The sequence below is a fragment of the Caretta caretta genome, chromosome 15 (genome assembly GCF_965140235.1).
Source record: "Caretta caretta isolate rCarCar2 chromosome 15, rCarCar1.hap1, whole genome shotgun sequence".
Lineage (NCBI taxonomy): Eukaryota > Metazoa > Chordata > Testudines > Cheloniidae > Caretta > Caretta caretta.
Window position 1 is genome coordinate 16787747 of NC_134220.1, and position 15244 is coordinate 16802990.

The window sequence follows — 15244 nt, forward strand, 5'->3', positions numbered from 1 at the left end:
GTGGTTTTAGTCATCTTAGTGTAGGACAGGGAGGCAGGAATTTGAATTTTAATCCTTGCTTTGACACAGATTCCCTCTGTCCTTCGGAAAAGTAATTAACCCAGATTTTAAAAGTCTGTGCAAAAGCATGTAAGCGCTTGTGCACATGAACAAAATGCAGATGTAAAATGCTGGCCATGTGAGCCAGGCTCGCAAACATGTGTATATCCTTGACTTCCACTGGTGCAACAGGTGTTTTGATGCACAATTTGGGCATGAGCTTTTAAAAATTTCAGACATAACCTCTCTGAATCTGTTTCACCACCTGAAAGACTGGGATACTACTACTTACCTACCTCACAGGGGTGAGAGGAGGGTTAATCAGTTAATGTGCAGGGCCTTTTGAAGGAAAACACTATGTAATTGCTTAGCATTATTACATTCTCCTCTGATGGATGCTGGCTATTAGCAGCAGTCTTTCTGCAATGAGTTCAGGACCCATTGTCCCAGGGCACTCTTCTATTGTAGTCTGTTCATCAATACCATCAGGCCAGTGGACAGATTCTTTTGTGAAGGAAGGTTGAATGGTATAAATTTACCAAGCATTCTCCATTCACACCAGGTTATGTGAGCTAATAAAATCTAGATTGGATTATAAACCCCCTGCATTGTAACACTACAGTACCAACTAGCTACTCAGACTCATAATAAACTCAGAACAACCAACCAAGCAATTGGCAGTTAGATTAAATGTATGAAAGATGATAGCAAAATTGGAGGTAATATCAGTGGGACAAAATCGATTAAGGGAAGCATTTGAAGCACTGTTTATATCCACATTTTTACCAGTTATTCAGAACGTCAAGAATATTAATGTGTCACCTTGGTGTTTGTTATCAAGGTGTCCCAAAATGGATCTCTGTAGTAAATATAGATAAACACTTAGTCTTTCTCAGATGCCATCTCTCCAAAACATATCAGTGTACCTTCCAGACATGAATTAATTTAGCTTCACAATACCCTGTGTAGCATTTTACTCATAGTGTAATGGAGGCCCCCAGCACTTAAGTGACTTGTCCAAGGTCAGACAGGTAATCTGCTGCTAAAATGAGAATAAAACTTCGTCTTCCTGAAGGACCATAAGGCCATCTCTCATGGAAAACAGCAGCCTAAGGGCACATGATGTCTTTGCCGCATAGGGAGTTTTGTGAGTATTTCCAGACAGGACTACAGCAAAGTTGTGTAGTTTTATCTTGGATAAACTGATAATGATATACTAGGATTCAGTTTTAATTTTTTAAAACAAACATTAACAGAGAACAGACATTTATTTCCAAGTATATTTTCATTATCAACTAATTTCTGCAGCAGCAGGCGACGAGGACTTAATTATTCAAAATGTTATCACTACAGAACTCAACCTTCCCAAGATTTAAATAATCCTATTTTAATCTAATTTAATCATTACATTTTAAATGTTTCATTATTAAGCATAATTAAATCCTGAGTTCCTTGTGCCAAAGCTACTAAGGCACACACTTGTATGAGCCCTCAAATTTGTAAAACAAGTTGTTTACTTTTCTTCTTAGCAAATTTCAGTTTGCAGCAAATGGAGATCCTTTTTGGGGGTGAAATGGGAAATAAATGATTACCACTATTCACCACTTTACATCAAATCCCCCCACACCTTTCTATGGTACATTTATTATGAAGCATAGAAATATGACAACTTTAAAAACTAATCTCGTCATTTCTAGTTACCAATCAGTTTTGTATCTCAAAAAACTCTAGGTGCACAACAGATGTTAAATGATTCAGTCTGATTGGAGAAACACCCCTAGAAAACTGGTAAATAATATTAATAAAAGGCACCTTGGTTAAGGCAGTAAGAGTCACCCGTACTTGAGTAAAATCACAGGTGAGGATGAATTGTTCTGACTGCACCTTCTACATGCAGCTATTTTCGTGTTAAAATGTATGCGATCCCAGAGGCTTTTTTGCTTTGTTTTTATGAAAACAACTGATCATATGGTTATTCAGTTAATCCCAAACACAACATTTACTCTTCTTTAAAACTATAATTGTATTACTGGATTTTTCATTGTAAAAGAGCACAATAAAGGTCTAGATGAAAAGCTGAGTTGCATTACCAAATCAGGATATGATCTCATCAGATCTTTCAAACTGAGTAGGGTCAGGTGCTTAAGGAAAACCCAGATGCTGCAGAAAGTATAGTAAATGATTTAGTACCTGAGCCAGCACTGACTAAATGTCACATGTGGAAGAAAGGAGTTCTAGTCTGTATGTGTGGAGGTGCCATTTTTAGGATAAGAGAAATTGATGAAATTCTCATTAAACGTTCCATGGTATTTTTTATAAGAGTGTGTTACCCTGATGTCCTTGCCCAATATGAAACCTAACAACAAATTGCCTCTAGTCTACATAGCACCATCATTCTCAAATCAGGGAAGGTGTTCACTGCCTGTTCTAAACTAGTGTGGAGTGCCAAAGAGTACTTTTAATCAGTTTCCACCTTTCGCCCTAGCAATGGTTGCACTTCAGTGTTTGGTGAAGTATTCTTTATACTTCATAAATCCATTGGCGGGGTTTGGGAAGTGCTGGAGAATGCTTCTGTGCAAGATCATTATAAAGACAAATGGTGTCGGATCTTTCACCGTTACTTTTTTTTTTTGTTTCAATACTTGGTATTGTCTCAACACCTTCTTTCTTTCTTGTGGCGTTTCCAAATATCATAACTGAATAGGCTGGAAGCGTTTACCTGCAATACCCTACTTGGCTAGCAGATGCTGATCCTTCTGTAACAAGGATAAGTGGGTGTGGGCTGAGCAATCATGAGGGAGGAACTCTAGGAGTAGCTAAACCTGGGGAGAAAGGTTAATCTGATCTTTATCCTATTGTCGTTTGAAAAACCAAATTCAAAAAGAAAGGGCCACATTTGCACTTTATATACTATATGAACTGTGTTTGTTGAGCAGATTGGGAAAAGCACCTGCTCTCACAGACCAAAACTGTAAACATTACCCAGTGGGGCCACACCTTTGCTTTATGAAGGTTTGGGCACAAAAATGCAATGGAACCTATGTGGTAAAATCTGATGAGAAACTAAAGTCCTTTATGTATACTCTCAGACTACATGCAGAAGAGACAGCCAATATATTGTAAATTTGGGGATACATGAGATAAGTCACATGAATGAAAGGATAGGATATACTCTATGTAAAAGGGTGAGTTATTTATACAGTATGATCTAAACAAGCAAGATTCTGCATCTATACCATAACATATGAAGAAAGATTATCAGTGCTCTGACACGCTGGGACATTTAATATCTGGTATCCTTGAATAATCTGTTTTCCTGAATGTGGATTTGGTGACAAAACTGGATCATCATTTTAGACCAGTGGTTCCCAAACTTGTTCCGCCGCTTGTGCAGGGAAAGCCCGTGGCAGTCCGGGCCGGTTTGTTTACCTGCCACGTCAGCAGGTTTGGCCGATCGCGGTTCGCTGTTCCAGGCCAATGGGAGCTGCTGGAAGCAGCAAGGGCAGAACAAGTACGGGAACCACTGTTTTAGACTATGATATCCCTCCAGTGTTATGGGGTTTGTTTGTTTAATTCCCTTGCTAACATTTTACATGTTGTCTGTTATTGTTCGTCTTTAGGCAGGGACCATATCTTCCAAATACGTTTCTAACACAGAGCCGCTAATGTCAACTGGGGCCATTGGGCCCTACTGTAATACAAGTATTTAATAATAACAGTAGCTATCTTCTAATAATATTGTTATGTGAGATGCACATCAGTGATTTATTTCTGTTTCTCTGTACATTTTGTGTGTTCTGTGAATCCACATTAAAACTGCAATTATAGTTGCATTTTTTAATGATGTCATAACGAACTCAGGAATAAGAATCTGTCCTCTTGGGCAGTGCTGGTTTTAAGTTGGTTGAATTACATTTTTAACTTTGCACATCAGATATTTATTAGCGAAAGAAAAAACAAACTGCCTATTATTTTGGTATGGCACTGTACCATTTCAGTTTGGGGGCATACTCCACATTTAAGCACCTGGCTCTTGAAAATAAGTTGCTTTTATTGCTGAATAGATATTGCAAAGATTTTTCTTTCACACATCCCAGCAAAATGGGGTGGGTGTTCTGATATTTCCCAAAGGGGAAAAAGAAATTAAGGTTTTTACAGAAAATATCAAGCTAAACAAAGCTGATTTGCTTCTTTTAAAACCCACTTGCTCTGGAATGCAGATTTCAGGATAATGTCTTGCAAGGGAACTCAGTTAATAACTTTATATTGCCAGCTTGCCTAGGTCCCTTGGGTGCTGTACAACAATTAAAAAATCCAATTGAAATTTAGAAACCTTCTTAAACAAAACAAATAAATCCCAAAGCGGCAAACAGCAAGTGTGCTAGATGGGCTAAGGCTAAGAGGTTTATATTCTATATAAGCTCTAGCTAGCAATCCCCCAAATATTAACTCTAGAGATCTAGAGGAAAGGCGTTCTAGTCTTTAACCACTTGTAACCGTAAGGTAAGGCATTTATGCGCATAGGCATCAAACTAAAATACTATAAGAGACCAATTCTTCAAAACCCTTAATCATGTGAAGCAAGTAAAGACTAATAGTTACTCAGCAGATTGAGTTTGAGGGGTCAGGCTTTTAACACCATCCCCAAAATAATAGGCCCTTTGAATTACATTAGATTTTCCTACCAAATCTCTGTTAGCTAAAACATAAAAAGAAACCAGTGTTAAAAGCAGAGAAGAACAGTTTCCTACTCTAGGTCCCTTATGGCAATGTGAGACAATACAGTTATAATTTAGCTTCAAATCCGGAGTCATGGATGAAATCTGCAGTGAAATAAGTTATTACTTATAGCCCTTGACTCAAGAATTTGCTTCCCAACTCCAGGGCAAGCCTTCAGGACAAATGGAAAGGCCTGTCTGTTCATTGAGCCTTCTGCTTAAGGGGAGGCTGGTGGGGATTTGAGGTTGGGTTATTTGTGGCTCAGAGAGTTTTCCTTAGCCTGACAAAATGTCAGAACTATGTATGTTTTAACATATGACATTTAAAATTGATGTTAGGCACTACGTGTGGCAATAGTGGGGCCAACAGGGGTCAAAACAAAACACCTGCCTTTGGAAAGGAAAAGTTCTCAGTGTCTCTTAGAAGTGGGGGGAGTGAGATAGTTTCACAGCACAGGGCCCACCAGCTATAAAGCTATGATCACCTGCCAAGCTGAGCCACAATGGCAGAATGCCTAAATAGAAACTGATGTCAGAATGCAAATATACATCTGCAGGGGGCCCAAGGAGGAGGTGTTTGCATACACAGAGACTAGATCTATATAATTAAATACAAAAAACCCAGCAGAGATTCTGTAAAATGAGTTCACCACTTTCTAGGCAGTGAGTGCAATGTGATTTCACCCATTGAGTGATTGTGCTTCCCCCAGCTTCAGGCAATGAAGCAGCACTGTTGGAAGACCTCCTTGAAGGGACGGCACATAATTATTTCATGACAACCTTGCCAATAAATAAGGATAACAGCATAAGAAAAGTGCACCACTGAAAACTACTTGCCACCATGACCTTTCCCATTGAAAGCCTGCGTTGAATGTGGTATGAAAGGGATGCGAAGGTTCTTACCTTGGCTCGTTACCTCCAAATAGTCCTTTGTGAAGGCAGAAGAGGGGAAAAGCAGCCTCCTCTCCTTTTTACTGAATATTTAAATGCTGTAGGTCAGATGAATCCAGCTGGCGATACTGTGCAAGCATTCCTCCAGGGCAGAGATTCAGAGACTGAGTTAACAGGGTACATGGGGCAATAGGTATATAGCAGCTGTGTCTCATCAGCATACAGATGCTGTTTCAGCCTGTGTTCAGAAGTGGTCTCGCCAAGAGGTCTCACGCATATGTTGAGCAGCCCAGGAGAATGCTTGCATTTCTGAAAGATGCAACCTAATACTCTTCAGTTACTGTCCATCCTGACTAAGTCCCAGGTGTGACTGGATCCTTCGAAGGACAGTCCTAACCATACTGGCAAAATCCATTCGTTGTGAAAGCAACAGCCTATGGTTAATCTTATTGGAAGGTGCTGAAAGGTCCAGTGTAAACAAAATGAAACTCTCTGGCAGTGATCGTGATAGTGACAAATGCATTCTCTGATCCAAGAGAGGCCTCAATGCAGACTGGATGCTGCCCAGAATGTCACTGGTATCCAGATGCACCTGTACCACCACCTCCAGTAAAAGGGAAGGTTAGGCATTCTGTGGTAATTAGTGAGCAGTCTGGCATCAATAAATGGTTTCTTGAGGAGGGGCCCTATGCCCACACCCATTTAAGAACATTTAGTACCTTTACAACCACTTGATAATACTAATCCACCAATGACAGCCATAATCCACCAATGACAGCCACACCCCTCACAAGAAGCCACTAGAAGAAGTAAGGAGGTCAAATCAAAAAGGGTGTTTGTAAACCAATGACATCCTCAGAGGCCAAGCTAAGCTCCACCCGTGGAAAGTGTGAAGCTTCTTCATTCAGGTTTGGAAAGACCAGCCCAAAGGTATGCATTCTTTTCTATGAAGAACATAGGAAACTGGCCAGAATGATCAACAGAACTACTTGTGCATGGGGGCGGATGGGTCAGATTGGTGTACATGCCTCTGGAAAACGTGAGAGAAGCTTCTTGCTATCTGGGTTAAATGGCTAAGAAACATGATTTCCTCCTGCCAAATGATACCATCAGGCCTTAAAAAACAGTAACTCGGGTCAGTTCTTTGCAGTGGGCATGTTAGAATGTTACAAATGTGAGCGTTAACATTGCTAACTGTTGGAAGCCAAAAGAAACAGACTGGAAGTGTTCCAAACAAATTATATGTTCTGTGCAACTGAGATAAGTGGATGAGTGAACAAACATCAACTGTAACATGAGTTGAGCACATCTCCATGGCAACCTAATCATCTCCTGAACTCAAAATGTGTCCTGCATGGTAATTTAAAGTTTTTGAAGGTGGATTTTTCCACATGAGCCATACTTCTGAAGAGCAGACTAAAGAAAGGAAATGTAGGGACCCCTAAAATGTAGGAATAACCTCAAAAGGTTAAGTTTGGGGAAACAATCCCCTCCCGCACACACATTCCCACTTACGGTTCTCAGGCTAACCCCACTCCCTCGCATCTGTGAGCTTAGACCAAGAGTTGGAGGATCCACTTGTAGCGTCCAGTTGGTGCAACAGCTGCTCTGCTGGGCCCCTGGCTGTGGCTGCCCTATTTAAAAGGGGGCATCAGAGCATGTAAGACTTTAATACAGTGGCAGCCAGAGCTGTCGGGCCTGGCTGGGACGATTGGACATGAAGGGGTCTGACAGAAGGAATCAGCACTCTCTCAGGTTGTGAGCCATTTCTCTTCTTCCCAACTTCCCCCGGGGGTTCTAGTCTGTGAGGTGCTCCTGTTGAGTTCAGTGGGTTGCTGTTTCCTTTTAGACCACCCAGGATGAGCTAATTTAAGGAGAAAGGAAAGGAGGACTTGTGGCACCTTAGAGACTAACCAATTTATTTGAGCATGAGCTTTCGTGAGCTACAGCAAGAGTCTGTCCAGGCAGCTAATGGGATAATGAACAGCTGAGCCTGACAAAAGGTCAGCAAGACTCAGTAGTAGAAAGGTGGTCACAGAGAGAGACTCTAAGGGAGAAGAGCTCCCAGAGACCACAGGCCCCTAGGAGGAGGGTTGTGTTATCCCTGAGCCAAGGGGAGACACTATTTCAAGTTTATTTTGGGATTTAATGAAGTAGAAGCTCTGCACGGGAATTTGTCTGACACCCCTTTAGACTGTGGAGTTCTTAAAGGGCCCTGAGGGAAGGGTGATTGAGGCAGGGAGTACCTGCAGCACCAGAGTTGGTCAGAATGGGGCTCAGGCAGCCCTGCAACAGGCCCTTTGAATGGAGTTTATTGGATTGAGGGGAGGGAGTAGAAAGGGTTAAATAACAGAGGCTGGTAAACTGTTCGTATTAAAAATGGCTTAGAGAACAATGTACTTTCCAGTGCAGAACTGTGGGGTGTGGTAGGCAGGGGAAGGAGCCTCTGAATTCCATAGATGTATGTGCAAATCCCAAATTAAATTGTAAGGGGAAACGATTCTGGCAGTCACTCACCGTTGTCCTGACTTGTGCACGTTCCAACTCCCCGGTGCAATTGTCAGCCCCAGCTCAAGTGGAGACACAGGAGTGGAGGAACAGAGGTGTTACAGGCTGCATCAACAGGTGCCCTGGCAGTGTTGCATGGGAGAAGCTTTTACAGAGCCTGGCGCAGTCAGTGTTCTTAGTTCTGCACTTCCATAAAGACTAAATTAATATTTCATTTAAAGAAACAGTCCATAGCAGCTCTTTGGAGCTACGGTCGGTTCAAAATCAATGAATCATTCCCTACCATAATAAATATACCTTTCTGCAGAGAGTTGTCTGTGCAGGTAAATGGCTTTGAAGGGATTTATCGCTTGAGCTTTATGGGTGATGTGCATCCCATCTGGTGAGTTTCAAGCCCTAATGCCCTACACTTGGAGAGACACATGTCTAGAGAACGTACACAAGGGCACCTTCAGCAAAGAAGCCAAGTTTCTTGGAAACAATAGGCGCAGTATCATGAGGTGACTGCAGCTGGCTGCAAAACCCAGCCTGTCAGTTGAAGAACAATGCACCCTTTTGTACATTCTCCTGAAATTCACGGGCCTGGATTCCTCGGCTCTGGCACAGGGATTCAACTTTGTATTTTGTAACTGGAGTGGGGGGGGGGGAGAAGAATCCATGCTTTCAAATACAAAGTGAAGTGAAGTTTGTGTTACAGGCAGCAGTTGTACTGCCAGCTTCCTTGGACCGCGCCAAGCACCTGCCTCAATTGCGACCTTGAAGTGGGAGAGGGTAGTTCAGTCTCTGTGACACGCTCAGTCCTTCACTTCTCTGCAGACCGTGCCAGCAAGGCAGGGGCCTAACAGTGATGGTTTTTGTGGTGTGTTTCCTGGAGACTTGGAGACCAGTACTACTTCGTTAATGCTCATTTCACATAGGACTTTGCATAACAACCGCTGATCTCTACAGATCACAGTGCTCAGATTGAAGGTGAAAAGCTCCAAATTTCTTCACCAATCTCAACACAACCACAGTCCTGCCTCACGCAGACAAGAGGGGGTGAAAATCACACCTAGTACAACTATTTAGGATTTTAAATCCTTTTTAATGGTTAAAGCAACTTTAAGGATATTAAAGAGCACAGCCAGTCTGTGCAATGGTGTTTTGGGATGGAGTCAGAACTGAGTGGCTACGTGGGGGAGGGGAGTAGGGAATTAATAATGACACTTGTTGACCGCCTATGGAATTTGCCTCTAAAGGGAACTCTCAGATCACTGTCTCTCTCTGGATACAACATAGCCGTTTCCAACCACACTGTACAGTAGAATTATAGTAAGTTCTATATATTCCTATCCTGGGTGTTGCTTATGGGTTATTCTATTGTAACAGTTATACGAAAGATGGTTCTCTCCTGTGCCACCTTAACTAAAAACCTGTTTTGTCTCTTTTATTCCAGATGCTGGAGAGCTGTCCAATCCTTTTGACCATAGTTACCAGCCTGCTCTTCATTTTGCTGCTGCTTGCAGTGCTCATCAGAAACAACGGCTGGGCAGCCATTCTGTGGAATGAAATCATCCTGCAGAAAATAACCAATTTCATCATGGCTCAGAGCAAAGAAGAGAGGATTTTAAACTTCGTGCTGCAGAATGCAATCAAAGGAGACCCCCAAAGCGTAGTGGACACCATAGATAAGTACTGCTCCCAGAAGGAGTGGGCCATGAATGTGGGGGATGAAAAAGGTAATCACATCAGAGATAAGCTCTTCAAGGCTATGTTTGAGTTTGAGACTGGCATGGTACAGGATACGTTGTTCTGTTAGTCACTGAAAAAACACAGCAATTTTGCATGCCATAACAGTGGTTATGCAAACGATCATGCATGATGGTGTAAATCTCTCTGGAAGAATCCAGCAGGTGCACTGTAGGGTCATGGGGCCAGATGTGATTTTTTGATGTGCCATGCACATTGCTTCCTGAGGGAAGGTGGACATCTGGGGAGTTAAACAAAAAACGCCTGACTTGGATTCCTGCCAGTTTCTTGCTACGTAGCCTTGGAAAAGTCACTGCCTTGCTTTCTAGACCTTGGTTACAATGGTTCGTATCCTATTTCCAGCAAAAGGTGTCCATGAGCCTTAATTCACTGGTGTTTATGAAGCATTTTGAGATCCTTGATTGAAATGTGCGAACCATGAGTATTTAAAATAAGAGGAATTTTGCACATATAAACAATAGTTATAGGCAATGTATTTTCGAGGGAAGAGAGATCATACAGATGTAATATACACAAGAAGCTGTCCCATATACTAATAGGAAAATCTGACATTACTATCCCCTGGCAAGTCTTAGTTTCTCTTAAAGGCCAAATCAGCTAAGTGGATAAAATTTGTCCTCTTGGGTGCACATTCATTGTCTCACTACTTTGCATTCAAAAAAGTTCAGTTATTGTCTCATATAACTGTAGTAGCTCACTTCTAACATACACATCCTGTGACTTACAGATCTGAGAGCTTCTTTCAGAACATGACCCTTTTAGTTGGAGGCAGTGCAGAGAATTTGGAGGTTAAACATAGTAATCTAGGGTTAACCCTAGTAAACTTGTACTTTTACGCAGTAGTCAGAGACCCCGATGTTTTAGGCCTAGTTTATGAAAACAGTTCCTGTGATGCCATGAGTAGTACGTTTAGGGTGAAAGCCGTAGCTTCTAGTATCTGTGCACACATTATTAAAGCTCTAGCCCTGGTAATATTTTGTCATATTCTGAGGTTTTTGCTTGGACAAAATGCCCTTGGCTTTCAGTAGAAATTTGCTTGAGTGAAAACTGAGTGTGGATATTAAGATTTAGCCCACGATGCATTGAATTATGTAGTGACACTATCTTGGATTTATTTGGCACCTTTCATCTTAAAGGTGCCAAAGCACCTGACAGGAGTGGCTTCAATGCTCAGTAAAGTGCAGTCTCCTCTGTGGTTTTGAATAACACACAGATACACCAAGTTACCAACTCCCCAAACTAGGGGATTTTGCGAGGGCATCTGGTGGGATAACACCTTGGGATCATTTAGTGACCCCAAATGGTCTAGACTGTGCCTTATAGCTCATTTGAAACAACAGTTTCAATGGTACACTGCTAGGACATTGGTTCAATACTTGCTGAGAAGGACCAGTGCCAACAACTGAATCACCAGCCCTGATCCCTGAAATGCCCTGGGTTTCTTTGGAGGCCTCTTATCCAAGTATTGACCAGAAATGACCATGCTGAGATCATATCCCAAGAAGGTACATAGCACTACACCAATTTATAACAAGCCATCCCTAATCTACAATAAATTGGAACAATATGCTGTGCTACAAATGACCAATTGCATTTATTAAAACAAATAATCCTATAAATAAGCATTGACGACAAACTTGCTTTAAGATAATATACAGAGTCTGTCGCACAAATAATATGGGGTCAAGAGTTTCACCATTAGGGGCAACAGTAAGTGCAAAAGCAGGGTATTTAGACCATACGGATAGAAAGGAGAGCACCAGTCACTCCCACTGAAGTCCCTGAATTAATACAAATAACGTACAGTTGGAGCACTACACACTTATGTGCCAATAAAAGCCGGATGGCAGGAGGAGGCTGAGTTATACTGTTAATTAGGATCCCTGGGCTAGATCAATGAGAGAAGAGCCAAACCAAGAGGCCTTGCAGCAACATCAGTGAAAGTTTTGCACGAGAGCTGAGGGTGGAGTATAGCATTTAGTTACTTAAGTCAATCAGTTTAATATTTGCATTATTTTGCAGTTGAATGCATTTTTCACCAGTATCAGCCCCTTTTCCCTTTCTCCCCAGTTCTCTCCTTCCCTCTTTCCTGTCTTTGTGCATCTCCTCCTGTGTTCTCTGTATTTCTTTTTTCCCCTCCCTCCTTTTAATCTACATACTCTTTCCTGTTTTCTGTCCTAGTCTCGCTCCCCATTTTCTCATTTCTATCTGCTCTGTCACCCTTCCTTCCTCTTTCTTTGGCACTTTTCAACCCACCTTTCTATTTTTAGTCTCTGCAAAGCTGCTAAAGTGCTTTCCATGTGGAAAAGCTGCAGAGGGAAACTAATTAGCTTTCTACTATGTTTTCCTCTGCAGGCTTTCCATATGTAAAGCAGCACTTCATGAAAATAGAGAGAAACAGTCTGAAAGTTTCTTGAATTGGGAGTTGACTGCACAGTGAGCCTGAGGGGATTTCTGCAGACCTAGCTGGTTTCTCTTACATCAGCAAGGGACTCAGTTCAGAAGCACACTGACCATTCCTAGTCAGCTTATACATACAGTAGTCTGAAATGAGAAACTGACTAGAATCAGACAGTTCTGAACAGTTTGTCTTTGCAGCTCTGACCAATGCCTATAAAGTTTGTTCCACTCGCTGCAATTGGCAGTGGACTTAAACTGCAGTGTGATTTTTAAATTGAGGTGCACATGGCTGGGAGTTTGAAACCCACATAGAAAACCATTTTCACACTTCAGTGGTTAGGTGGGTTTTAAGAACTGCAGGGGGTATTACTTCACATTGCCCAGCAGTGACCCCTCCAGCCTTGTCCTTTCCTTAGCTGCAAAAATGGTGGTCATATTACAGGACCTTGGATGAGGCAAGTGAAAAGAATGGGAATCAGGGGGGCAGTCCTCATAACTAGGGCCCTTCCAAATTCACGGTCCATTTTGGTCAATTTCGTGGTCATGGCATTTTAAAAATTTCATTATTTCAGCTTTTTAAATCTGAAATTTCACACAGTGTTGTAATTGTAGGGTCCTGACCCAGAAAGGAATTGTGTGGGGGGTGGGTTGCAAGGTTATTGTAGGGGGGGTCGCGGTACTGCTACCTTTACTTCTGTCCTGCTGCTGGCGGCGGCGCTGCCTTCAGAGCTGGGCAGCTGGAGAGCGGCGGCTGCTGGCCGGGAGCCCAGCTCTGAAGGCAGAACCGCTGCCAGCAGCAGCGCAAAAGCAAGCATGGCCTGGTAGGGTGTTGCCACCCTGACGTCTGCGCTGAAGAGCTGGGCCCTCAGTCAGCAGCTGACACTTTCCGGCTGCCCAGCTCTGAAGGCAGCACCGTAGAAGTAAGGGTGGCAATACTACTACCCCCTAAAATAACCTTGCAACTCCCTTTTGGGTCAGGACCCCCAGTTTGAGAAACCCTCTTCTCCCCCGTAAAATCTATATAGCATAGGGTAAAAGTACACAAAAGACCAGATTTCACAGTTCGTGATGCATTTTTCATGACCATGAATTTGGTAGGGCCCTACTCATAATAGGACAGAATCTCCCCCATCCCCACCCCTCCAAAAAAAAGGGAAGATAAAAGTTTTCTGAGAACAGGGACTCCTAGGGGAAAAGCTGACAAACCTGGCAATACAGTGGGTGCCAAGGGGCACTGCTCCAGTAAGATAGGCAAAATCCCAACGTTATTTATTTTTAATTCCTAAGATTTGAAGGCTAAACAAGAGTGCTCAATTACAAATTGCAGCACCACACCAGTTCAGTTTGTACACAAGTGATGCATAAATAAATAGCACAGGACAAGGTGAATGCTAATAGTGGGTAACTAAGCAGCTCAGGTGGCTCATGCATCATGATGCCAAAGGCTAAATACCTTCAAATATTCATTCAGGTATCTAATGTATTTGCACTACTTAGGACCATAGAAGATTAAAGATGGAAGAGACTTCCGTCACTGAGTCCATTTCTTTGCAAGGATTGGATATCGTTTCCAATTTTATTTATTTATTGTAGGTTCCTGGCCTTTATAGCGCAAATAAATAGTGCCTTTGTCAGCTGGCTAGACTGTTCCTTTTATAATGAGTATTTCTTAACTTAAAAGTCTTACATTAAGGCGACTGCGTGTAATATTATTTACAAAATGTGAACTCTCTCAAAGTTTAAGAGCTCTACATTTCATGAATGGGGACAGATTTTGCAACAACTAAATTTCTTTGCAAAATGTTGCATTTTTCACTCAAAGTTGTGGTAAATTTTATTTAATACAGGCCCATCTTCACTCAAAAATGTGGGTTTTTATTTTAAAAAAGTTATTTTTCTTTTAAAACACCCCCACGTACTTATTTTTTTGAAAATTTACTATTTGAAGCCTAGGTCAGATGATCAATTTTCCAGTATTATACAAGACAACCTATTTCTTGAAGTCGCCCTAGTGCAAAAAAGAAATTGCAAAAGCATTCACAAGACTATTTTCAGTTTCATAGGGGCCCCGTTGATACAATAAGCAGCAATTTCGTTTGAGGTATTTGTAAGTGGTTTCTTTCCAAGATTCCTGACATTTCAAAATTAATCTCATTTTAAGTGCGAGCCAGTCTGCAAAGGAAGCCCTGTATATTTGATCATAAACCATCACATTTTGAATCTCCTTATAGCAGCTTATTAATGAACTTGTAAGATTCCATCCACAAACTTTATTATATGATGCCGTTTGATTTAGTCCAGAGTTAACCCATTTCTCTCCCATTCAGGTTTGATTCTAGATAAGATACTGGAGGAGACAAAGCCATCAGCCTTGCTGGAGCTGGGAACGTATTGTGGCTACTCTGCTGTGAGGATTGCTCGGCTGTTAAAGCCCAGCGCTTGCTTACTGACCATCGAGTTCAACCCTGACTTTGCTGCTATCGCCAAACAGATGATTGAGTTTGCTGGAGTGCAAGATAAGGTACATCTTGTTCTTCTGTGGCTGGTAAATGAAGAGACTGAGTAGATGTTATGTCAGAAGAAATATTGGTATTTCGCCCTCTTATACTTCAGCTAACACAGCAATTGCAATATCCCAAGCTATTTTAGCAGTGAACTGAGCACGGCCATTGGGCTCATCTGTGTGGTAGATGCGTCAAGTTAGGAAATGCCCATTAGGGACTGGGGCAGGGTCATCAATCCCTTTTCACACACACTGTGTTTAAGATAACTGAGTAGTTAGTAAAGATGGCGCAAAGCTAACAATGTTGGGAATCGTTAGGGAAGGGATAGATAAGAAGACAAACTATCTTACTGCCTTAATATAAATCCATGGTAGGCCCACATCTTCAATACTGCGTGAAGATGTGATCAGCACATCTCAAAAAAGATCTATTGGA

General features: G+C 41.9%; 2 protein-coding genes across 11 annotated transcripts in view; one reads left to right on the forward strand and one right to left on the reverse strand.

Moving 5' to 3' along the window:
• TXNRD2 (thioredoxin reductase 2) overlaps window positions 1-6332 on the reverse strand; it is a 70980-nt gene extending 64648 nt beyond the window's left edge. For both annotated transcript variants that reach the window (XM_048822077.2, XM_048822079.2), the window contains exon 1: window positions 5661-6332. The gene's annotated coding sequence lies outside the window, so the exon portion shown is untranslated. The remainder of the gene's footprint in view (window positions 1-5660) is intronic.
• Window positions 1-15244, forward strand: part of COMT (catechol-O-methyltransferase) — a 31644-nt gene that overhangs the window by 10341 nt on the left and 6059 nt on the right. For 6 of the 9 annotated variants that reach the window (XM_048822103.2, XM_048822104.2, XM_048822106.2 and 3 more), the window contains exons 2-3: window positions 9592-9874; window positions 14633-14826. In XM_048822103.2, the coding sequence (XP_048678060.1) occupies window positions 9592-9874; window positions 14633-14826 (477 nt within the window). Of the gene's footprint in view, window positions 1-6476; window positions 6579-8961; window positions 9126-9444; window positions 9468-9591; window positions 9875-14632; window positions 14827-15244 lie in introns of those variants that run through there. The other 3 variants (XM_048822100.2, XM_075119975.1, XM_075119977.1) reach the window with 3 other exon arrangements.